Consider the following 26,159-nt stretch of genomic DNA (forward strand, 5'->3'; position numbering starts at 1 on the left):
CACCACCAATCCCTCACCGCTGGAGCCAAGCAGGTAGTGGGGGACGAGTTTATGAAATTAGATAGGTGGGTGAGTGCTGGAAGTCAAGGTGCCCTTGGGGGAAAGCAGAGCTGGAGACGCCACCAGAGCCCAGGTCGGGTCCAAGGAATCACGCAGGTGACAGAGGCCTGCCTGTTACGGAGGTGCCCCGAGGCTGGCCCGAAACTCAAAACTCACCAACCCAGGAGGGGTTCAGGTTGGCAATGGTAGCAAGTTTTTGCTCCTGTGAGCTCACAAGCCCAAGCTAAGGTACCTTATGTCTTTGCTCCTTCTCGGTTCAAAGGTTGCATCTTTCCTCCTGGACCAAGATGCTTCTAGTCTATGCCACTTGCTCTCTTCCTGCCTCTCTGGTCGTTGTCAGGTACACTCTGCGATATAACTGTGTCCTTGGACTTGTTCTGGGATTCCTTCTCAACCGCATGTATGTGGCGTGCCTTCCCCTGCTTGCAAAACCAGCAGCCCGCCTGCCTGAGCGCTGACTCCATCCCCAGACTCCACGGCCTGTCGCCCTGCACCCCCTTTCTGCTCTCAGCGCCTGAGCTGGGCCTCCATTTCCCCTCCTCTTCCACCTGGTACTTTGCACAGGAGTCAGCCACGACCACAAGACCCATTCTTCAAACCCTTTGCCCCCTTTGGGGCTCCTTCTAGGTGGAAGCAGGAAGAGATGGTCGTGCTATTCCTGGACCCTCTAAGGGAGGAGTATTGGAGGAAAGTACAGAGGAAATCCATGGAGACTTCACCACGGAGGAGGAAAGATTCTTTATAGGAAACTCAGAGTTAGACTCAGGGAATTTCTTTTATTAATCATCATGTGTGTATATGTGACAAGGATTATACTCTATAAGGTACTTGAGAAACCTTTCAATATGGACTTTAGAGATAAGCAACTGATTAGCATAATTCCTGGATAAATGCTATTTTCCTAACAATGCTATAAATACTAGAGAACCATCAAAGGATAGGTATAACATTGGGGTTTGCTGCCTGTATGTAGCATCCTTTTAAGTGTTCATTAATTCATCCATTTAAAAAACATATGTTGGAAGAAAAGCTATGATCAACCTAGACAACATGTTAAAAAGCAGAGACGTTACTTTGCCGACAAAGGTCAGTCTAGTCAAAGTCTAGTCTATGGTTTTTCCAGTGGTCATGTATGGATGTGAGAGTTGGACCATAAAGAAGGCTGAGTGCTGAAAAATTGATGCTTTTGAACTGTGGTGTTGGAGAAGACTCTTGAGAGTCTCTTGGACTGCAAGGAGATCCAATCAGTCAATCCTAAAGGAAATCAACCCTGAAAATTCACTGGAAGGACTGATGCTGAAGCTGAAGCTCCAATACTTTGGCTACCTGATGCGAAGAACCAACTCATTGGAAAAGACCCTGAAGCTGGAAAAGATTGAAGGCAGGAGAAGGAGATGACAGAGGATGAGATGGTTGGATGGCATCACCGACTCGATGGCCATGAGTTTGAGCAAGCTCCAAGAGCTGCTGATGGACAGGGAAGCCACGGGGTCTGCAGTGCATGGGGTCACAGAGTTGGACACGACTGAGAGATTAAACTGAGAAATTCCCTGGTGGTCCAGTGGTTAAGATTCCACATTTCCACTGCCGGGGGACAGAGGTTCCGTCCCTGGTGGGGGAAGTTCCACATGCCACACATAGTGAGGCCAAAAAAAATAACATTAAATAAAAAATAACGTGTTGGTCTCCCTCTGAGTACACGGGCAAGCACTAGGCACCCCTCTTTTGGAACTTAGTTTCTCTCTTCAGAAAAAGAAAGAAGGGATGAAGATAACAATTTTAAGATTAGGTAGAAAGGGAAATTGGACTCCATACACTTGGTAAAGTAGAAAAAGGATAAAGTAGAAAAAGGACAAGTGTGTGTGTGTGGTGGGGGGGGGGGGGGTGGACAGGAACGCTGGAGCAGTATCCCAGCTGTGAAAGACTGCAAACCTACACGTTTTTAGTTTTGAAGTTTTGTGTCACGGAGAAGGCCTCAGCTCCGGCTCTAATGCCACAAAGTTAGATTTCCATACTTTACTGATTATAGAGTCTTGATAGCAAATGGTTGGGGTCGATTGTGTGTATATGTGCCACAGGGCTTTCCGGAACCACTGTGCTGTCTCCTGGGACAGGTGATAGACCGATTATTGGGAACATTCTTGAAGAAGGCGGATTTCTCGCAGGTTTGTCTGGTGTACCTTGCTGAACACCTCCAACCTCTTGGCGCAGTACTGCCGGCTGCCACGCGAGGGCAGCGCAGCATCAAGAAGAAGGCGGTCTCCCCGAGCGGAGAGGCGGGTAGGATAGAGGCTCCGTCAGTCAGCAGTGAGTGCCAGGGCTGGGGTGGTGGTCTTTGGATTCGTTCTAAAACAATGTGGGGACAGAGACAAGTTAAAGGCACGTCAAGCATCCACCAAACCCGTCTGGAAAGCATCTTGCGAAGGTAATACATCACAGACTTGGTCTAGATCTCTAACTAGAGGTCAAACTGTTCCCCCGCAGTAATCACTTGCTGCATGGGGTTACTGAGCTGAAAAAGGATGTGCTGTAAGTTTAAAATACACACTGGACTAGTGCTAATAAAACAGAGTGTAAAATATCTCATTAATAATTTTTACAGTGATTATATGTCATAAGGATAGCATTTTGAATATTTTGTTTTAAATAAAATACGCAGATACAATTAAGCTCAGTTCACTAGCTTCTTTTTCCTTTTTAAAATGTGGCTACTAGGAAATTTAATATTATATATGTGACTCTCATCATATTTCTATTAGACAACCTTAATTCTAAAAACATTCCACTTTTAGGTGGAATTTAGATTTCCTGAATGTTTTTTCTTAAGGATTACTGCAGAAAGCAATTTCTATTTGGAATGAAAATGTATTATAGTCTGAAATTATAATATTAAGTTGATTACTATGTCCCAATACACAGATAATCTTTGAATCTTGTAACACTCGGTAGGAAAATGTTCTTTCTTAGCTTACATTAAATCTTCCTCCAGGAGATTTAATGGGATAAAGATTTCCTGTTTTCTCAGAAGTCTAGCAAATAAGAGGGTGAATGATCATGGTAATTATCTCTAAATGAGGAGAAATGATCTGCTAAGTGATTTTTTTGCCAAAGACAATGTTCATGCAGACATTGAGGGGAGAATTCCTGAAAGTGACTGCTTGTAGTTCCACGGTGATTCCTGAGAGACGATGTTATCTCCTGTTTGAAGATTTTTTAAAACATATTGTATATTCTCTATGTTTTCCATATTGATTGAAGTTGAAAGAATTTAACCTGATGTCATTTGAGGGACTTTGTATCACTGGTTCTCAAACTTGGCTAAGCTTGAACGGATAAGCTTAAAGGGAACTTTAAAAAAATCCCAGCTGCCCAAGGACTTCCGGTGGTCCAGTGGCTAAGACTCCACACTCCAAGTGCAGGGGGACTGGGTTCGATCCCTGGTGGGGGAACTAGATCCCACAGGCCACAACTAAGCCCCGGTGCAACCAAATAAAAATAAGTATTAAGTAAAAGTAAAACATCCCAGCTGCCAGACTACACCCTGGACAAATTAACTGTTGGAGGATGAGACCCAGGTATTTATCACGTGCTGGGATAGTTAAGAATGTGGGGTCTGAAAACTGCCTGTCTTCAAAGCCCAGCCTGGTCGCTTCCTAGCCCCATGACCCTGAGCAAGAAACTTAACCTCTGCAAACACTATGGCAGAAACAGGAAATAACACATCTTGTAGGACGGCCATGTGGTTTAAACAAGATAACCTATGCAAACCGCTTAGAAGAGGGTGGGCATGGAGTAAGTTGATTATTAACTACCAACTTTTTAATTTCATATTCATTTCTCAGGAACACATTTCCAGCCGTGGTCCTTGCCTCTAACACAAGTTCACCTGTGTATTTCCTGTATCGTCCTATGACATTCCTTCGTTCACATTGTCATTGTTCAGTCGCTCAGTCATGTCCAACTCTTTACAACCCCATGGACTGCCGCACGCCCGGCTTCCCTGTCCTTCACTACTATCTCCCTGAGTTTGCTCAAATTCATGTCCATTAAAGTTGGTGATGCCATCCAACCACCTCATCCTCTGTTGCCCCCTTCTCCTCCTGTCTTCACTCTTTCCCAGCATCAGGGTCTTGTCCAGTGAGCCAGCTCTTTGCATCAGGTGGCCAAAGTATTGGAGCTGCAGCATCAGTCCTTCCAATGAATATTCAGGGCTGATTTCCTTTAGGATTGACTGGTTTGATCTCCTTACTGTCCAAGGGACTCTCAAGAGTCTTCTCCAACACCACAGTTCGGAAGCATCAGTTCTTCAACACGCAGCCTTCTATATGGTCCAACTCTCACATCATACATGACTACTGGGAAAACCATAGCTTTGACTATTGGGACCTTTGTTGGCAAAGTGATGTCTTACATAAATTCATTTTGCAAGTGTTCATTGAGCATCTGCTTTACTATGAGAGGGCTTCCCTGGTGGCTCAGTAGTAAAAAATCCACCTACCAATGCAAGAGTAACAGGTTCGATCCCTGGATTGGGAAGATCCCTGGGAGAAGGAAATGGCAACCCATTCCAATATTCTTGCCTGAGAAAACCCATGGACAGAGGAGCCTGGCAGGCTACAGTCCATGGGATCACAAAAGAGTAGGATGTGACTTAGTGGCTAAACAGCAAAAACAACAACTTACTATGAGAATTATAGAAGGTTCAAAAGAAAATACATGCACCTGCCTCATCCACTTGGATTTTAATTTCCCTTGTGCATCTGTGTTTTCCCAATAGATCATAAGCATCATGAGCTCTGAGACTAGGTTTCACACCTGGCCAGCCCCAGCCCCTAGCATCCAGCGCTGCTGACAGGGAATTGGAGGGCACCTGGCTGGGTACCAGGGAACCACCTGTTTGTCCTCAATAGGTTTCCTCAAGTGTGAAGGGAAGATGCTCCATCCAGGACTGGTGTGAAGATTACAAGTCTGACCACATGCTCTGGATTGTTATTCAGTCACTCAGTCACATCTGACTATTTGTGACCCCATGGACTGCAGCGCGCCAGGCCTCCCTGTCCATCATCAAATCCCAGAGCCTACTCAAACTCATGTCCATTGAGTCGGTGATGCCATCCAACCATCTCATCCTCTGCTGTCCCCTTCTCCTCCGGCCTTCAATCCTTCCCAGCATCAGGGTCTTTTCCAATACGTCAGTTCTTCACATCAGGTAGCCAAAGTATTGGGGTTCCAGCTTCAGCATCAGTCCTTCCAATGAAAATTCAGGACTGATCTCCTTTAGGATGGACTGGTTGGATCTCCTTGCAGTCCAAGGGACTCTCAAGAGTCTTCTCCAACACCACAGTTCAAAAGCATCCATTCTTCGGCGCTCAGCCTTCTTTATGGTCCAACTCTCACATCCATACATGACCACTGGAAAAACCATAGCTTTGACTAGATGGACCTTTGTTGGCAAAGTAATGTCTCTGCTTTTTAATAGGCTGTCTAGGCTGTGGATCAGTTTCAGTTCAGTCGCTCAGCCGTGTCCGACTATTTGCGACCCCATGAATCTCAGCACGCCAGGCCTTCCTGTCCATCACCAACTCCCGGAGTTTACTCAAACTCATGTCCATCGAGTCGGTGATGCCATCCAGCCATCTCATCCTCTGTTGTCCCCTTCTCCTCCATGGATTAGCGCTTGTTAAAATCCACTGTCCGCCGATCCGGATACAGTGCCGCGCGCGCCCACCAGGGGGCAGCAGGTCTCGGCCGAGCGCCCGGCCAAAGTGGACGTCAGGCCCAGCGCCCCGCCCCATGACCGTGACCCCGGGCCGCGCCGGCGCCGCGTCCAGCTCGGCTGGCAGACGGAGCGGCCGGAGCGTGCGGGGCGGGGGCCGCGCGATGGGGGCCGAGGCCTCTGGGAGCCGGCCGGAGCTGCGGGAGCTGCTGCGCGAGGCCGAGACCAGCCTGCTCGAGTGCAAGGTGTGCTTCGAGCGGTTCGGCCACGGCCAGCAGCGGCGCCCGCGCAACCTGTCCTGCGGCCACGTGGTCTGCCTGGCCTGCGTGGCTGCCCTGGCGCACCCGCGGACGCTGGCCCTCGAGTGCCCCTTCTGCCGGCGGGCCTGCCGCGGCTGCGACACCAGCGACTGCCTTCCAGTGCTCCACCTCCTGGAGCTCCTGGGCTCCGCGCTGCGCGCCGGCCCGGCCGCCCCGCGCGCCGCCCCCGCCGCCCCGGGGGTCCTCACCTGCCAGCACGCCTTCGGCGGCTGGGGGACCCTGGTCAACCCCACCGGGCTAGCGCTGTGTCCCAAGACGGGGCGGGTCGTGGTGGTGCACGACGGCAAGAGGAGAGTCAAGGTCTTCGACTCCGGGGGAGGCTGCGCGCATCAGTTTGGAGAGAAGGGGGATGCTGCCCAGGACCTTCGGTACCCGCTTGACGTCACGGTCACCAACGACTGCCACGTGGTCGTCACCGATGCCGGCGACCGCTCCCTCAAAGTGTTTGACTTTTTCGGCCAGATCAAACTCGTCTTGGGAGGCCACTTCTGCTTGCCATGGGGTGTGGAGACCACCCCGCAGAATGGGGTCTTGGTCACGGACGCGGAGGCGGGGTCCCTGCACCTCCTGGAAGTCGACTTTCCCGAAGGGATCCTCCGGAGGACCGAACGGTTGCAGGCTCACCTGCGTCGCCCGCGGGGGGTGGCGGTGTCCTGGCTCACCGGGGCCATCGCGGTCCTCGAGCACCCGCTGGGGCCCGGGGCCTGCAGCAGCACCACGGTGAAGGTGTTCAGCGCGACCATGCAGCTCATCGGCCAGGTGGACTCCTTCGGGCTGAGCCTCTTCTTCCCTTCCAAGATCACCGCCTCCGCCGTGGCCTTCGATCACCAGGGCAACGTCGTGGTTGCGGATACTTCCAGTCCGGCTGTCCTCTGTCTAGGCAAACCCGAGGAGTTTCCAGTGCTGAAGCCCATCATCACCCACGGTCTTTCGCATCCCGTGGCGCTGACCTTCACCAAGGAGAGTTCTCTTCTTGTGCTGGACAGCGCGGCCCATTCTGTAAAAGTCTACAAGGTTGACTGGGGGTGATGGGGTGTGCTGGGAGTCCTGGGACCTGTGCCGGAAGCCCTGGAGCCGCCCCTGTTGAACCCTGGATCAATGACTTAATCTTATCTGTTCGACAGAGATGACTGTAACTGCCTGGTAGACTTAACAAAGGTGGGGGCCATTATTAAAGAATAATAATGAAATCTACCATTGATGGATTATGTACTCCTAGTGCTAAGAAATTTGTGAATATTAGCGCCTTTAATCCTGTGGTAATTTCTATTATGAATCTCATTTTAAGGATGAGAAAACTAAGACCCAGAGAACTAAAGAGATTTACCCAAGATGACATTTATTTACTCTGGCAGTCACAAATGGAACTCAATTCTGACTCCAAAACCCCTTGCTCTTAAATAAGACAATAGATGTGGAAAAATATGTATGAGTGTATATTGTTGCTACATGTACTCTATTTACACGTAGCTATTTACTTAGAGGCACAGAGAAGGAAACTTCATAGAGTTCAAGAGAAAAAGGATTTTGTGGTGGATGTCAGTTTAGTTCAACGTATAATTCCTTTGATGGCTCTTTAGATGGAGTTACTGCGGATTCTGAGTTAGTTGAAAAACAAAAGCAATCAGCTTTGCTTATTCAAAAGGTCAACACTTCTCTTAGTACCTGTATCTCCTCCGCTATAGGCACATAGGAAATACTACTTGGTTGGTTGAGAAAGGTTTGTGTTTTTTTGTTTGGTGTTCTAAGAAATCTTAATCAAGATAAATAAGATTTTTTTTTCTTACCTTTTCTTCTACAAGTTATATATTTTTGGGTGTCCCGTTTCGAGTTGATTCCTGTCTATGACATGAAGTATGGGTTGAGATTAATTTTTTTTTTTTTTTTGGCATGAGGTTGCCCAATTATTCCAGCACTATTTGTTGAAAAGATTTTTTTTTTTTTTTTTTTTTTTTTGGCCTCCTTGTGGCATGAGGGATCTTAGTTCCTTGGCCAGGGATTGAACCCATCCCCCCTGCATTGGGAGTGCAGTTTTAGCCTCTGGACTGGGAGGGAAGTCCCCGAGAAAGACTTGTGTTGGTGTAAGTTCTGAATTCCAGTGGAATGCTCTACACATATACTTGTGTTAGAGGGCTGGATGATATTTCTGTTAATATAATATAGAGATAAGTCACCACAGTCAGTTCATGGCAGAAATTATTTTGCTTGCCTTTTTATGATCAGTGGTAATCTGGAGAACTTTTGTGATGGTTCTTTTTTTTGTGATGCGTTTTTCTCTGTCCATCTAAATCTGTCCCATATGTTGCAAACACCAGGCACTCAATAAATAATTCCTTTGATCCTAAGTTGGCATTTAACCAGTGACAAATGCCTCATGGCTCAGACTGCGATGCAGGAGATAGGGGTTTGATCCCTGGGTCAGGAAGATCCCCTGGAGAAGGGAATGGCAACCCACTCCAGTATTCTTACCTGGGAAATCCCATGGACCTAGGAGCCTGTCAGGCTACAGTCCGTGGGGTTCCAAAGAGTCAGACATGACTTCGCAACTAACACTTCCACTTTTCACTTTCAAACACTTTAACTACTTCTTGAATTGAAGTGATGGCTTGACCAAGATGATGCCTGCTTTAAGGTTGCATTGATTAAGTGAATAGGTGGAGATTTCAGGTGAAGCAGCTGGTTCTCTATTAGCTGTGTGTCTAGCTGGTGTAAACATTTCAGAGTTGAGGGCTGTTGGAAAAATACCAAATAGCCAGCACCTCAGAAGCAGTAGCAAAACTTTTCCCTGGGGGAGGAAACTGGTTTTGAAAAGTGAGGGTCTGCTTTAGGTAACAGCAGATGCTTTATCAACAATAGGATTCTCATTTACAAAGCATTTTCATAGATGTAATGTACATTCTAGAAAAAGACTGTAGCTTCTTTGAAGCTAAAAGAGAGAGCTAGGCTCCTGCACCAGTCCACAGAAGCCCATTTTGCCTCGATGCTCCCATCATGTAGCACTGATACGATTTCAGGCATCATGGACCAACCACCATCTGTAAAGGTATCACCCCAAATAGGGGTTCTGGGAACATCCCCACCTCCCCCACCATCACCCTATCCTTAGAAATCATCCTCAGGTCAGGACATCACAGGTATTCTGAGTTGTCTCAGGTGGAGATGTGGATTCAGACTTGGTCATTTGTGAGCAGGGCACTGTGGATTGATGTTACAAATGTTTTCCTTGGGAACAATGACATTTTAAGGTCTCCAGGTCCATTGAGCCAATCAAGAGACCTTCTCTTATATGGAATCATCGGTGGTATCATGTTTGCCTCTAGAGCTGCGTGTATGTCTTTTTCCAGGCCAGATATGGAATATATGCAGCATGTATCAAGAGATCTCTTGTTACCATGTGGATTTTCCAGCCAGAAGAATGGGGTGTGAGCTCCCCAGATGACATGGGAACGAATCAGAGAGGTGATCACAAGTGATCTTGTGAACAGCTACCTCTCCTTGGTAGATGATCAGGCTGCGGATAGTGAGCAGGGTTTCCGAAGACACAAGTTTTGCTGTTTCTAATTCACAGGCATGCACATGCTAAGGGGATAGGTTCAGTAACCTGTATCGGAGATGCTAAATTCAACTTCTGGGCCGTGCTCTTTAAAGCAAGCTGGTTTAAGCACTCGAGCCCCGCTCCTCTGAATACTGGGTTGTTAGAGGAACTGGAGAGTCTGAGATGGGCCAGAGGAAATCATCGCAACAGAAAGAAAGAGGTCCCTCAAAAACTGTGCCTTTTGCAGAGACCTGGATGGACCTGGAGTCTGTCATACAGAGTGATGTCAGAAAGAGAAAAACCAACACTGGATATTAACGCATATATGCGGAATCAAGAGAAATGGTACCTATGATCTTATTTGCAAAGCAGAAATAGAGACACAGACATAGAGAGCCAACATATGGCTACCAAGGGGGAAAGGAGGGGGTGGGATGAACTGGGAGATTGGATTGACTATATATACTATTGACACTGTGTGTAAAGTAGATAACTAATTAGAACCTGCCGTGTAGCACAGAGAACTCTCCTCAATGCTCCCTGTGACCTGAATGAGAAGGAAATACAAAGAAGAGGGGGATACATGTAACAGCAGCTGATCCCCTTTGCTGTACAGAGAGACTAACATCCTTGTAAAGCAACTACACTGCAATAAAAATCAATAAAATTTAAAAAAATAATAAAGTAAGAGGTTCCCAGGCGATAGAGGAGAGTTGGAATGCCTCTCCAGAGGTCAGAGACAAAAGAACTGAACCACAAATAACTGGAGAAGGAAAAGGAATGGGCTTTTCCTGAAAATCACCCTCAATCAGGCACCCTCAAAAAAGGCACCTCAAAAAGGCACCCTCAATCAGGTGCCTATAGGCCGGCGCTACCCACCACGCCTCGCCACTGGTGCGTCTATAAAAGCAAGCAGAGGCCCAGTCAGCAGCGCCCGAGTCAGCCTCCGTTTGTTCTTGTTTTGCCCAATTCCTGAGGCTCAGACTGTCTCCTGGTTTTGGCCTTGTTCTGCCCTCTGGACTTGATTTTCACAGTCTTCTTCCTTGGCGTTTCCTAAGGCCTGTGGTTCAGAGTCATACCTCTTCCCTCCACTCAGACACACTCTCTCTGGATCCCAGGACCCAAAGCATCACAACTTGTCTGTGCCTCATCCAGACCTTCCCTGGCAAGCGGGGTGAAGACCTCACTGAAAGTGAATTATGTGCCTTTTGAGGAAGTATTCCACATACCTCGGAAAAATGGGGAAGACCCACTGGTGATGGCAATTTAACCATCCTCCACCCGCCACCGAGAGACGAGAGGTAGGCAGGTGGCCAGGGCTCCATTAATAGTGACCGCTCCGGGGCTTCTGGGGCTTCCCTGGCAGCTCAGTCGGTAAAGGAGCCTGCAATGCAGGAGACCCAGGTTCGATCCCCGGGTCAGGAAGATGCCCTGGAGAAAGAAATGGCAACCCACTCCAGTATTCCTGCCTGGAGAAATCCATGGACAGAGGAGCCTGGCGGGCTACAGTCAATAGGGTCGCAAAGAGTTGGACACAACTTAGCAACTAAACCACCACCACCCGGTGGTGTACTATGGTTGATAAGGAGATGAAGTGTTTTTTGAAGACTATATGGGAAATATGAGAGGGAGGCTGACAGGGCTCACCACAGCGACCGTGCTGAGCCGTCCTGGTTGTCTACCATGCCCACCGCCCCTTCTAAGGAAAACCCACTCCCCCCGCCCCCCACAGGCCCTGCTGAGGAGCTGGCCCTCAGCCGCCGTGTTTCCTACTGCCCGACCCTCTCTACCCATAGCTGATTGGATAGGAGTGCCCACCAATATGAAGAGCAACCTGTCCATCAATGTCCCACCACATATTCAATTAGATCAAGAAGCTAGCCTACGACTTGGCCTCGGATGAACAGTTTTTCTCAAAAGGGACAAGGAGATCCAATGAGATTCTTTTCTTGAAGTGGCAGGGTTGCCTTTTTTTTTTTTTTAATTGAAGTGTAGTTAGTTTTATGGGCTTCCCTCTTGGCTCAGTTGGTAAAGAATCTGCCTGCAATGCAGGAGACCAGGGTTCAACTCCTGGGTCAGGAAGATCCCCTGGAAAAGGAAATGGCAACCCACTCCAATATTCTTGCCTGGAGAATCCTGTGGACACAGGAGCCTGGTGGGCTACGGTCCGTGAGGTCACAAGAATCGGACACGACTTAGTGACTAAACCACCACCAGAGTTGGTTTACACTGTTGTTTTAGTTTCAGATATATAGCAAAGTGATTCAGTTATACATGCATCTTTTTAAAATTCTTTTCCCTTATAGGTTATTATAAAATATTGAATGTGGTTCCCTGTGCTGGGTAATCTATTTCCATTTTCAAACCACTGATGAATAAATCTGGAGGGACTAAAAGTGATGATACAGGAAGGCCAATTCCATTACATTTTGGAGTTAATTTCCACAAAATTGTACCAGTCCCCTCTGGTGGACACTAAAATGTAAATCTTAAAATTAGTAACTTTTCTTCTCTGACCAGTCAGTGAGAAATACATTATTTGAATTTGTTAAATTTGCTAGCAGCACTGTCTGTACAAGTTGAACACATGAGGATATTCAGATGCATTCTGATTATGGACAAAGCCTATTAATTCATAAGGGTTTTGGGGAAGAGGAGAGAGTTATGTCTTTGTCAGGTTTTACCATTAGGGTTGTGCTGGCCTCATACAATGAGTTGGGCAATGTTCCTTCCAGCTTTATTTCCTGAAAGAATTTGTATGACAGTGTTGTCATTTCCTCTTAAATGTTTGATAGAGTTCATCAGTGAAACCTAGTGGCCCAAGAAATTTCTTGATGTGTGTACGTTCAGAGTTTACGGTTGTTTTCTGTAGAAAGATGGGCCGATTGGAGCTTACTCAATCATACTGGAACAGGAAGTTAATCAATTAAAAAAACCTTTTAAATTTCTTTGATTTTCTTTTTTTTTTTGGCAAGCATTTTATCATTGAGTATTTCCTGTGTGCTCATTTTGTGTTGAGCAGGGTGGGAAGCCGTGAGGATGTGAAGGTTCCCAGGCGCTGATGGTCGGGGGTCGGGTGTAGAGATGTACAAGCTAATCAGAAGAATACGGCACAGGATGGTGAGTGCTCTGGAAGGAACATGCTGGGGGGTGGGGCTGGGGGAAAGGGGCCCAGTGGCCAGAACAGAACAGATATTGGAAGAGGTGACATCACCCTAGAATTCCAGATTGATTCATTCCAAATTGATTGATGTCATCAATGCTGGTCCACTTCATCCTAAACAAATTAAAAAACTAAAGGTAAACATTTGTCTTTAAGTATTGATTCTTCCTGGTCCTGGCGTTAGGATCTATTTTCCTGTCACTGTAGCCTGTCAGCGTTCGGGGACCATGTAAAGAAGGCAAGATGACAGCTGACGGTCAGTGATGCTCAGCTGAGTTTTTGAGCATCTCGGGGTATTTTTTTTATATTTTTACATTTAGCTAAACACCACAGTAGTAAGTGTATTCTAAAAAGGTCAAAAGTGCCCTCTTTGGACAATGCTCATTTGTTGTTACAATGAAATCCTCCCACAGTGAAACATTTTATAATCCTCTCCCACATTTAGTCCTTTCCCATCACTGTGGCGGTGACAGATTTTATGGGAGGAGGAGTCACGTGAACATAACGTGCACTTCCCTGATACAGAGACACTTGCTGTTGGAAGCGTCCCCCTGTTTCCTGTGGTTTGACACCTCTCAATGCTTGGCATCTGCTTTGTTGTTAAGTCAGGACCTTGCTAGGCATCTTGGCACTGATTACTCGAGTCGTCCCCTCCCCCAGCTTCAGCCACTTAGGGGACACCCCTCCTGTACGGTAACCGGTCAAACAGAGGCACAATATTCAAGAGAAAGACGCTGCAGCTTTCACCTGGAGCTATTTTTCATGAATCGTAGACTGTATGTCAAAAGAGGCCAGAAACAGGGACTACTTTCAAAGAACCATGATGGAGAAACATGAAACATTAGAAGAGTTTTGGCTCCAGGCACCCAGCACTTGGTCAGAATATGAGAAAAGCTTCTCCGATTATTGAGGGTTGATTTGATGGGATATTTCACAACTGAGTTCGGAAGTATTTTGCGGGGGCTGGGGGATACCAGGGCATGTGTCTATAAGATCCTATCTTTGTTATGGAACGTGCCAAGTAATTTATGAATACTGCTTAGCACCATCTCTGCGTGTACACACCACCAATGAAAGGCTTGCCGTCTGCGTGGGTTCCATGCTCTCTCTCCCAGCCAGGTCGACTCATTACCGTCTCACTCTCGGGGAGAAGGGCTCCTGCCTGCAGCTGTCTGGTGGACACACTCTGAAGTTGGCCCCTGTCCCCCCAGGAGCAGTATAAGAGGCTTCCAGCTAAAGGCTTTCCTGTCTGGTGCCTGGGGCCTGCCATCCAGGGCATAGGCCTCACCACTGCTCCCATCTGTGCTCCAGGGGAGCCTGGACTTGGCTCTTACCTCCAGCACTGTGGTACCAACCCAGACATGACATCTGGGCCCCAGCTTTGCTCTCGCTCGGCTGCTGTAGGCATCCTTGCCTCCGTCCTTAGCTGTGACCCACGGTGACACCTTCCGTCTTACCTAATGCTGTTACAGACCAGGGAGTGTATGGGGTTGAGTTTTTTTGGACCGTTACTGGGACAGAGGCAGAGGATAAGAGAATAGCAAATGGAAACGGTACCAAGAATAAATGGCTTCTCATTGGATGCAGAGACCCTACACCGGGTACCAGCCTTCAGTTCTCACACAGACTCATATCCTCATCATAACCTAGGAAGTATTGGGTTGGCCAAAAGGCTGATTCGGGTTTTTTTGTGAGATGTTATGTATGTCCATAAGATGCTTTCCATAATGTCTCACAGAAAAACCCAAAAGAAACTTTTGTCCAACCAGTAGTTGCTGTTGGCATTTTTACAGGTGGGAAAACTGAAGCACAGAGAAGCTAAGTAATTTGGTGAAGGTCACATAGACAGACAGTAGATAAACTGTTTAATCTCTCTGAGCCTTAGTTTCTTTCTGTAAAATGGAAATTTAATAGTACCCACTTTCTAGACTTGTGAGACCTACATAAGTTTATACGTGTACAGTGGAACACATGATAGGTGTTCAGTCTCTCTTAGCAATCATTATTTTGCCTGAACTATTTTGGGGTAAGGCTGTACCTCTGTTTTTAAGCACAGAGGTTAGTGATCGTGAAGCTTAGACCTGCAGGAAGCCATCTGTGCTCGAGTGTAGGGAGAACGTGCCCAACAACAATGCCCGCAGAAACGAAAGCAGAGCTGAAAGCCGGAGGAAGATGACATCCGTGTAACGTCGTTGGGTCTCCCAGTTTTTCTATTCCTAAAGCTGGGTATCACCCTAGATGTCATGTTTATCTGAGCTGACAAGTTTCCTGTTCTAAAACAAGTTTGAGTTGTGTGTCTGTGTTGTTGTTATTGTTTAGTGGCTCAGTCATGTCTGACTCTTGCGACCGTAGCCCTCCAGGCTCCTCTGTTCATGGGATTCTCCAGGCAAGAACACTGGAGTGGGTTGCCATGCCCTTCTGCAGGGGATCTTCCCGACCCAGGGATGGAACCCACGTCTCCTGCACTGGCAGGTGGGTTCTTTACCACCGAGCCGCCGGGGAAGCCACCTGGATGTCTATGACTTTCATCTAAAGGAGCCTCAAGAGAGTCCAAGGTCAGGCTCCTAGAAGCCGTCGTGTGTTCATATTACAAGGACTTTGCTTTACACCCTATGTCAAGGCAGCACAAGCTGGCTTTCAGTCTGTACTCAGAGATCCACAAAAGAAGAAAATGATTGGCTCCTTTGAGTTTTGAGTGAGGTGTCAAACTACTAATAAGTTGTTGGACTTGTTTGTTTGTTTGACCACACCACATGGCATGTGGGATCCTAGTCCCCCGACCACTTCATTTTGAAATGCAGACAATTAACCCCTGGACCACCAGGGAAGTCCTTACGCTGTCTGATTTTTTGTTTTTTTTTTGAGGAGTGGGAGGAGAGTCACCTGCTACCCATTGAAAGGATTTTTTTTTTTTTTTTTTGGATTATCAGAGCTCCTGTGATACAAAAGGTTTTCAAGCTTGGTAGGATCAAAGAAAGGGCTTCCCAGCTGATGCCATTGTAAAGAATCCACCTACCAGTGCAGAAGATGCAAGAGACACAGGTTCAATCCCTGGGTCGGAAAGATCACCTGGAGTAAGCAATGGCCACCCACTCCAGTATTATTTAAAAAAAAAAAAGATATGGAATGCTTCAGGAATTTGCATGTCATCCTTGCTCAGGGGCCGTGCTAATCTTCTCTGGATTGTTCCAGCTTTAGTATATATGCTGCCAAAGCGAGCACCCGCTCCAGTATTCTGACCTGGGAAATCCCATGGAGAGAGGAGCCTGGCGGGCTACAGTCCTCGGGGTTGCAAAGAGTCAGACATGACTGAGCTGGCGCACCCACACAAAAGCCACACACACAGGATAACACAAATCTTGACATATAAGTCCCTCACTTTCTAAATAAGTAAATTGAAGCCTGGAGAGGTTAAGTAACTTGGATAAGTGATTAATCTTCTTAGGAGAAAAACCAGAATTCTAAACCTTGCTGCTGTTGGAATCCTCTCTGATTTTTGGATTTTCAGCAACATAAACTGCACACAGTGTTTTTTCTACATAGATATGCAGAATCGGAGAGTCAGCAGCTGATGTCAGCTCTCCTGACTCCTAACCAAGTTTGGTTTTCCCATTGTTATCATGCTTTTTCCTACAAGTAAACACTTTTCTTGTAACCACGGTATTTACTTATCTTACTGTAATGTATATAAGCATGTGACAAACATACAGTGTAGAATTCTAGCCCTCCAGGGGGTAATGTGGAAAAAGAGGTTCTGTATTTAATTAAATTTATGAGTTAAATGGGTTTCTTTATTGCAATAGATCTCAAAGCCATCAATAAGCTATTTTGCAATATAAATTGCAAAATAAAGGGCATGGTTAGATACAGGGTACAGTGTTTTCCAAACTTATCCAGCCCCAGGTCTGCTGCTGGAAATATTGTTCTGGTAGCCTTAATTTTCATATTTTTTCCTTTTCCCCCATGATTCCATTCTGCCCTTTACTTTGGTGTTCTTGTTTCTGGGTCTTCATTTTTTAATTTTTACCTTCAATTCTCATCCTCCCTCGCAGTCTTCTGTCACTCCAAGTTCCTACATTTGGGTGCTTTTCCAGTGATAATTTCCCTTCTGTTAGTCTTTGTGTGTGGCCTTTTTTTTTGGGCGGGGGGGAGGCAGAGGAGGGGTAAAGAACTCCAATGAGCCAGTGTCTCTTGCAGGTTTAGGGAAGAATGACCGACCTGGGCTCACTCAGATCAGCCTTGCCTTAATTGTATCTCAATATATCTGCCAGAGAAGGTAATGGCACCCCACTCCAGTACTCTTGCCTGGAAAATCCCATGGACAGAGGAGCCTGGTAGGCTGCAGTCCATGGGGTCACGAAGAGTCGGACATGACTGAGCGACTTCTCTTTCACTTTTCACTTTCCTGCATTGGAGAAGGAAATGGCAACCCACTCCAGTGTTCTTGCCTGGAGAATCCCAGGGACGGGGGAGCCTGATGGGCTGCCGTCTATGGGGTCGCATAGAGTCAGACACGACTGAAGCGACTTAGCAGCAGCAGTATATCCGCCCCCCCAGCCCCGAGGTGGGCTTGTGGGAAAGAGCAGCTCGTACCGATGCCTTCCAGGGCCTGCCCAGAAGTGCCACGAGAGCCACTATCCCCCTTTGTTGAATCCCCCTCACCTTTCCAGGAACAGCCCAGCAGTGAAACTTCTCTGCATATTATCCAGCCATCGGAGGTTCTCTCCAGACATGAGGTGTCTCACCAGCAAGCCAGTTCCAGCCCCACATTCACCCTTTTCTCTCCGGACACGGGAGCTCTCTGTCCAAGGTGGCATTTACACCTTCACTGTGCTCGGCTTTGTTGCTTCTGCTGTTGTTTGGGCACTGCTTGCGGGATCTTAGTGCCCCGACCAGGGATTGAACTTGTGCCCCCTGCAGTGGAAGCCCAGAATCCCTACCACTGGACCCCCAGGGAAGTCTCAGCATTTATACTTTGACCGGGAGACTCAGCCTCCCGGATTAAGAGCCCCAGCACTTAACTCTGAATGTGTGGCTGTCTTTCATCTTTCTCAAGTGTTCTGTATTTTCTACATCTGCCTTATTGTATCCACAAAATTCTAGCAGTAATCCTGAACATACTTTGCACATAGGTATGATTTCTCTTCATTTAGAGTTTTAAGATTTAACATCCCCTAATTTTCAAGGTTCTTTACAGACTTCATGGTAGAGTTTCGAGGAGTACCATGCTTCTTCCATCAAATAAATGGTGTCAGAACCTGCGTTCATGCTGATTCCATTGAATGAACACCTCATGAACTTTTCTCCTTCTCACACTTTTCCCCCCAGAATTTTTCCTATTCATTCTGACACTGAAATGCATCCTACACACATCACTTTTTTTGAGGAGTTTTGGGACCGTGGCTTCATTGTGGAGACCTCAAAGCCAAACAAGCCATTTCCAAGGCCAGGTGTGAATTATTGACAGGTAGCACGTTCGATGGGCTTCTCAGGTGGCACTAGGGGTAAAGAATCTCCCTGCCAATGCAAGAGATGTGGGTTCAATCCCTGGGTTGGAAAGATCCCTTGGAGTAGGAAATGGCAACCCACTCCAGTATTCTTGCCTGGGAGATTCCATGGACAGAAGATCCTGGCGGGCTACAATCCATGGGGGTCCCAAAGAATCAGACACGACTAGGAACACATGCAGCAGTTGGGATAAACTTTATACTCATCCATGTTCATTTCAAAATTTGATACTATCTGTAAGAGTAAATAGCAAATTCTGAAATGTTGATGGCAAGTAGACTTTTCATGTTTTCTATTTTAATGGTTTCTTAGAGACACACATACCCTTCTTGCTATTTTATATTGAATCAGACCTTCCTATGGCTGTTTCTTGTCACACAGGGCCGTCAGCTAGTAGCTGACCATATGTCATCTTTAAGCATTTTGGTATATGTTGGGATTTGTCCATAAGGAGCATAGACTCTAGCTGGAAATAGGTAGAGAGCTACAACCAGCCACAGACTATCCCGTGTACCCCTCATCCAGCCATTCAGCCATACCTCTGGGACTCACTAAGTGATGATATCCAGTGCATACTCGGAAGGCCCTCTCCAGGTGCAACTGAAGGAATCCATAGCAGAAATGATGCCTGATCTGATAACACCCAGATCCAGAAAGAAGAAGCTAAAGAAGGTTACTTCTGCTATATATCTGAGCCTCAGGTAATCTGATCGGTACTACCTGGCTGGCTATTAGTTTAACTAAGTTACTCATTTGGGCTCAGGTATCACGTCAAGGTGTTAAATTTAATCTCTAAAGACTTATGTGGTTTGGACTCAGAATGTACTATGAACTCAACTTTTTTCCTTTCTAGTGTTGCATCTAAACTCTGTAACTGACCCAGATTTCAGGACTTGGCTGGGAACCACAGAGAAGGTTTGAGGCAGATACAGGATTCAGTTCAGGACGCTTTCAGTTCTGGTCTGGCTCTTTATTTATTTACTTTTTGGTTGCACCAGGTCTTCATTGCTGCTCATGGGCTTTCTCTAGTTGTGGCAAGTGATGGTGGCTTCTCTTGGGGAACACAGCTCAAGGGCTTCAGTAATTGCGGCATATGGGCTCACTCACTGTGGCTCATAGGCTTACTTGCTCCATGGCAAGGAGGATCTTTCTGGGCCAGGGATCGAACCCATGTCCCCTGCATTGCAGAGTGGACTCTTAACCACTGGACCACCAGGGAAGCATTGCTCTAGCTCTTGATAGCCCAGCTTGTCCAAGGTTTCCAGTTTTCTGTCTCCCCTGTGATCTGAGTGAAACTTAAAACCCTTGGACAACAGAGTACCAGACTTTCACCATGAGAGTCCAGGGTTGAAGTCTGTTCAGAACCATGGCTCTGTTCCTTTCTTCTATCATCACAGATAAACATAGCCACAGTGGCGAATTCCGGTGGCCAGTTATTAGCTCACACTCTTCTTAGGGTATTATTAATCACTTTGTAAGCATTCAAGTAACTTTCTGTTTGTCTTCTTTTCCTTCCTTGGACTAGAGTGTTCTCTTTCATGCATAGAATAATACAAGCAATTTCTACCTCTTTTCTACATAGACATTTTGGCCTTGGACACACCACTAACAATCATAAATCCAGAGGTTTACAGGGCATCATTCAGGTAACACACTGGATTAGCCAGGATTGAGAACCACTGACTTCGATGAATCAGGACTTATCCCCAAACCACATCAGGGAGAAGTGAAATCAGGGGTCAGCCAGAGGACAAGGGGAAATAGCCCTTAGATAGGCAACTCACAGATGACAAAGAAATATTTGTTGAATTTCTCCAAAGAAGATGCACAAATGACCAACAAGCACATGAAAAGAAGCTCAGCCACTAATCATTAGGAAAATGCCAGTGAAAATCACAAGGAAATACCACCTCATACCCATTAGGATGGCTACTATTAAAAAATAAGAAAAAAGCAAGTGTTGTGGAGTAGGGAGAAATTGGAACCCTTGTGTACCACTGGTTAGAGTGTACAACGGTGCAGCCACTGTGGAAAACAATATCGTAGTTTCTAGCAAAATTAAACATAGAGTTACCATGAAAAGTTGAAAAAGTTAAAGTGTAAGTCTCTCAGTTGTGTCTGACTCTTTGCAAACCCCTCGGCTATAGCCAGTCAGGCTCCTCTGTCCCTGAGATTTCCCAGGCAAGAATACTGGAGTGGGTAGCCATTCCCTTCTCCAGGGGATCTTCCTGACCCAGGGATTGAACCCAGGTCTCCTATATTGCAGGCAGATTCTTTACCATCTGAGCCACCAGCAATTCCACTTCTGGCAAGGGCCCCGAAAGAATTGCAAGCAGGATCTGAAGAGATATTTGTCCACCATGTTCATAGCAGCATTATTCACAATAGCCCAAAGGTGGAAGCAACTTAAGTGGCCACTGACAGATGAATGGATCAACAAAACATGGCCTATACATACAACGAAATGTGATTCTGCCTTAACAAGGAAGCAAATTCTGACACACGTGACAGCTTGAACAAACCTGGAGAATATTATGCCGAGTGAAACGAGCCAGTCACAGAAGAACAAATACTGTATGTCTCAGTCAAATCCATAGAGACAGAATACAGAATGCGAGTGCCCAGGGGCTGGGAGAAGAGGGTAACAGGGGGTTGTTTAATGGGTGTAGAGTCTCAGTTTCATAAGATGCAAAGAGTTCTGGAGATGGACTGCACAATGAATATACTTACCACTTCTGAACTGTACACTTAAAAGATGCTTAAGATGGCAAACTTTATATCACGTTTATTTTGCCACAACTGAAAAATAAATGTTCACCAATAGACGCAGAGCTGAGAAAACCATCTGGCTTCTGTACTGGAGACTTGGTGGTGGAGAACCCAGAGGAAGAAGCTGCATAGGTGGGGAGAACCCTGAAAGCAACATATTGCACTTCTTCAAAGAGCAGTGAACTTCAGATCCCTATGGTGTTCAGAGAGGAGGAAGGGCGGGAAATAAGAATCCAGAGAGAAATTCCAGCAAGAGCCTGCACCTAGATAGTTATCAGCCTACAGGGCAACTCCTGCCAGGTGTTCTTTGCAAAATGGCCTGAGGACCTGGCAAGACAAGGCAGCCCAAGAGCCCGTGGATTTTCTAAGTCTCAGAAGGGATTTTGGAAGGGGCAGGCTGAGCAGATGTCTACTCAGCCCTCCCTTTCCCATTCTAATGAAGCCACCGGGCCTGGGCAACCCTAAACCACGGGTGATGGCAAAGCCTCTTCTGTTTAGTTTAGGGCTGTTTGAGTACTGACGTTTACATCTGAATGGATATGATGGAGAGGGAATTTGTAGCCCATAAAGGAAGAAAATGAAGTCGTACTTCTAAGCTCCAGGTGGCGATTCAGGAGACACAAGAGGCAGGGGTTCAATCCCTGGGTCTGGAAGATCCCCTGGAGAAGGGCATAGCAACCCACTTAAGTATTCCTGCCTGAAGAATTCCAAGGACAGAGGAGCCTGGCAGGCTACAGTCCATGGGGGTCACAAAGAGTCAGACACAACTGAAGCGACTTAGCACACAGGCTAAGTCCTGGTGATGTAAGCTGGAAGCTCTCCCGTCAGTCTCACCTCCTGCGTGTCCAGGTCCAGCAGAAGCCATCTGCTCAGTTCCTCCCTGCTCACACTCCCCAAGGAGTGTAGACAGCATTCTGTAAGCCAAGGAAAACCACCAGCTTTCCCCACCCTCTTCCACCACTTCCACACCTCCTCAGCTTACTGTCTTTTTTTTTTTTAACCTCAACACTTCCTCAACAGGGCAGAGCACCTAATTAAATATTTTGGTGTAAAGGGGTTTTTCTTTAGGCTGTTGCTGATGAAAGGGAATTCGTCTTAGTGCTAAGACAAAGACTTTGAAGTTTTCAAACTGTGCTTCCAGAAGTGTGGACAGCTAGCCACCTGACTCGGAATTACCTGAGACAGCTGTTAAAGATGACACTTCCTGGGCTGTAACCCAGACCCACTGTTCCATGGTCTTTGGAGGTGTGGCCCGGGAACTGCCTTTTAACAAGGTGATTCTTAAGCCATTAAGCATTGAGATAGTCTTCAAAGAGCGGTTGCCAGAGAGAGGCTGCTGAGTGAGTGACCTTGAGGCAAACAGGTACAGAGACAAAGGAGGAAACATTGATTATCTCTTTTTAAGTATTTTGTATATAAACTATGCCATTTAAAGTTATCAATGGAAGATTGCCAACAAAGGTCCATCTAGTCAAAGCTGTGGTTTTTCCAGCAGTCATGTATGGATGTGAGAGTTGGACTATAAAGAAAGCTGAGCACCGAAGAATTGATGCTTTTGAACTGTGGTGTTGGAGAAGACTCTTGAGAGTCCCTTGGACTGCAAGGAGATCCAACCAGTCCATCCTGAAGGAGATCAGTCCTGGGTGTTCATTGGAAGGACTGATGTGGAAGCTGAAACTCCAATACCTTAGCTACCTGATGCAAAGAACTCATTGGAAAAGACCCTGATGCTGGGAAAGATTGAAGGCGGGAGGAGAAGGGGACAACAGAGGATGAGATGGTTGGATGGCATCACCGACTCAATGGACATGAGTTTGGGTAGACTCTGGGAGTTGGTGATTGATAGGGAGGCCTGGCGTGCTGCAGTCCATGGGGTCACAAAGCGTTGGACATGACTGTGACTGAACTGAGCTGAACTGAACTGAACTGAAGTGACTTGCCTAAAAGCTGAGAAAACTAGAATGTGAATCTAGTTTGTTGTTTGTTTGTTTTAGACGGAAACACATGACTTAGCAGGATCTTAGTTTCCCAACCAGATTGAACCTGGGCCCCTGGCAGTGAAAGCACAGAGTCCTAACCCCCGGACCAGGGAATGCCTTGAATTCAGTTCTAACTGAAAGCCCATGGCTCTGCCGGCTCCCAAAATCTGTCCACTTTTGCATTTGTCAGGAAAGCCTAGAGTGTGATGAACCGAGTGGCTGGCTGTCTCCTGTTTACCTTCATACCCTGTATTCATTTACGTCCATTGTACCCAGAGACCATTATATCTGTAACGCAAGCCCTTCACCCAATAGGAGGCTCAGGGACCTTCCAGGCACCTACTCCGTTAAAATTAGAATGTATAAACAAAACGTTAAAAATAGAAACAAACAGCTCCTCCTCATGGGGCGAGTGTGACTTCTGACAAAAGGAAGCGACACACCCTCAAATAAGGAAGAACTAGCCAAGTCCATGGGTGTGGTCTGATAGCAAATGCTCCTCTTCAGATCACATTTGAGCTTTGACCAGCTGCCGTTTTCATTCACCAGGAAGAGTTCACTTTCTGAGCTCTTGTGTAGTCCTTTACATCCTCGTCCATAGGAAGGTTCTGGTGGTCACAGAGGTCACAGTTCTTGGGAAGGCGATCAGGCACTGAAGCCAATCAGATGGTCATCCCACCAAGGTTTAGTAAGAAGCTGCAACTGTGTGCAAAAGTTAAATAAGGCACCACACCTGCTCCCAAGGAGCTTACAGTCCAGTGGGGGAAGCCACAGGAGACAGCCTGTTTTAACAAAGATCCACGCACAGTGAGTTTGGGGAGAACTGTGGAGCAGTGCTGAATCATTGTGGCCCAACCCAGGACCGGGCAGCAGAGAGGGCAGGGAAGGCTTCCTGAAGGAAATTACATCAAGAGAAAGGCTTAGAGGGATGAGGGGAAGTGACTAGCTGAAGGGGACTGAAGAGCCACCATGAGCAAAGCCAAGAAGGGAAGAAAACAGTGTTGAGACTAAAGATAAATCTGCATCTACTGCAGAGATTCCCATCAACCATTTCCACGTGGCTACGTCAGCACGTTGTTTTCTAGCAGATTTTCCCCAAACCTGTACTTCCCCAAAGGCCTTTTGGCTGTTGCCCTTTATTGTTTCCCTGACCAGCTTATTAACTCTGAAATTAGCAGAAGTTCATCTGGTCTACCTTTCCCTCCATGCAGAAATCTTTTTTCCATTTGAAGTTTAGAGCATTTGTATTCTGCTTTCCATCCGCACTCAATAATTCCTTAATGTTTAGACATTCTGTTGGGAGACTGTTTTTAGTTGAAAAGGCTGAAACTATCCTATTTGATTATTGTGGGATGAGAGAGAAGAGTAAGGTATGTATCTCTTGATGTTAAATCTGGAAAGTAGAAAGCTTACTTGAAGAGGTGTGATGACTCTGAGGGAGAGTATCGCCCATCCATTCGAAACACCCCCAGTGAGGTGTGAAATGCTTTGGTCTGGCCGACCAGCAAATGAGAAGAGTTCCCTCTTTCGGCCAGTCTTGAATTTTAAGCGACGTATTTCATCATTCAGAGCAGGCCCAGCGCCACACAAACAATCTCCTACATTTCTTTTAATTACTTCCTCATGAGAACAGATTTTTATGGATTGAAAGTCTATATTAATACAAATAGGATGAGAAACAGGAATCTGAGCCAACTGACTATTCCCAGGGGAAATGCCACCACACATTCAGGAATTGATTGGAAGGGCCCAAAGATGTGGAAATCTTTAGAAATTTTTCTGCAGGAAAATATAAGTTTGTGGAATTGCAATAATGAGCACCGGGCCACTGGAGCCTCAGTGATGACACATTACAAATATAATAAGCTTTCTTTTGACCTTAAAGGAATCATCCCAACCCAAGCTATGTGATCACCAATGAAAGTCTTACAGCACTCCTGACAGAAGACTGAAATTCAGTTGTTCTCTTAAATTCTCAATCATGCCTTTGTAATCGAACGATGAATCATAATTGCAGAGCCCAGGAATAACACAGTTATTAAGGACCCCAGTCCTAAATGGAAGGCTAGACCACTGTCTTAAGTTGCGTTCAAGACTGACTGCATAATTTGCAGAACCCAGTGTGCAATAAAAACATGGGGCACCTTGTTTATGAATTATAAATAATTTCAAGATGGCAACAGTGAAGTGTTAAGATCTTTCACAGGTCACACACACATAAAGCTAGCCCTAAAGTTCTTCCTTTGCAGACCCAGAGACTCTAGGTTATTTGGGAGGTAATTCCATGAAGCATCAGTAGGAGGAGTTGGGAAGGGCCATGGAACTGAAAATGTACCGTGTCCCTGGAGAAAAAGAAGAAAAAATTAAAAGGTTTAAGTATCTTTGTTATTCAGTTTTTAAAAGTATTATTTATTTGGTTGCACTGGGTCTTGGCTGCATCACTGAAGATCTTTGATCTTCACTGTGGCACGTAGGATCTTCACTGTAGCATGCAACATGTGGGATCTAGTTCCTCCCCAGGGACCAAATCCAGGCCCCATGCATTGGGAGCACAGAGTCTTAACCACTGAACTGTGAGGAAAATCCCTACCCTACCTATTCTTGCACAATGTCTATTTTTTCCATTAGACCCCTTATCATATTAATCATAGTTATTTAAAATTCCTGGCCTGATAATTTTAACATCTCTGTGATATCTCAGCCTAATCTCATGCTTGATCTGTCTCTTCTGTGTTTTTTGCCTTTTAGTCAGTCTTGTAATCTTTCATTCAATGCTGGATGTGGTATTCTGAGTTTTTTTTAAAAAAAACAACTCCCATAAACAGGCCTTCAGTGATGTGGTGTTAAGGGGTGACAGAAAGGGGAGCATTTTTTTTTTATCATCCTATGATTAGGACTCAGTCTTTTTTTTCTTTTAAAAATTTTTTTGGCTGTACCTTGCACGTGGGATCTTAGTTCCCCGACCAGGGATCGAACCCACACCCCCTGCAGTGGAAACAGAGTCTTAACTACTGGACTGCCGAGGAAGTCCTAGGACTTGGTCTTTTAGTGCACCTATGCCTCTGAACTGTGAACTTCACACGTAATTCTCAGTTTCCCTCCTAATCTT

General features: G+C 46.3%; 1 protein-coding gene and 1 non-coding gene across 2 annotated transcripts; one reads left to right on the forward strand and one right to left on the reverse strand.

Moving 5' to 3' along the window:
* The first annotated feature begins 5,940 nt into the window (after positions 1 to 5,940).
* Positions 5,941 to 7,290, forward strand: NHLRC1 (NHL repeat containing E3 ubiquitin protein ligase 1). The gene has a single exon (XM_061146212.1). It carries the CDS (start codon positions 5,941 to 5,943, stop codon positions 7,123 to 7,125), a length of 1,185 nt encoding a protein of 394 aa, XP_061002195.1. The 3' UTR covers positions 7,126 to 7,290.
* An 8,619-nt stretch (positions 7,291 to 15,909) lies between these two features.
* LOC133060091 (U6 spliceosomal RNA) lies at positions 15,910 to 16,016 on the reverse strand. Its single transcript, XR_009693753.1, has one exon. It is a non-coding gene; the product is annotated as a U6 spliceosomal RNA (small nuclear RNA).
* Positions 16,017 to 26,159: the final 10,143 nt, after the last annotated feature.

This window comes from Dama dama, chromosome 7 (assembly GCF_033118175.1).
Source record: "Dama dama isolate Ldn47 chromosome 7, ASM3311817v1, whole genome shotgun sequence".
In the NCBI taxonomy this organism is placed as follows: domain Eukaryota; kingdom Metazoa; phylum Chordata; class Mammalia; order Artiodactyla; family Cervidae; genus Dama; species Dama dama.

What these genes read in the sequence shown, in the direction of transcription:
- NHLRC1 (XM_061146212.1), top strand. Translation starts at nt 5,941, where the DNA reads ATGGGGGCCGAGGCCTCTGGGAGCCGGCCGGAGCTGCGGGAGCTGCTG.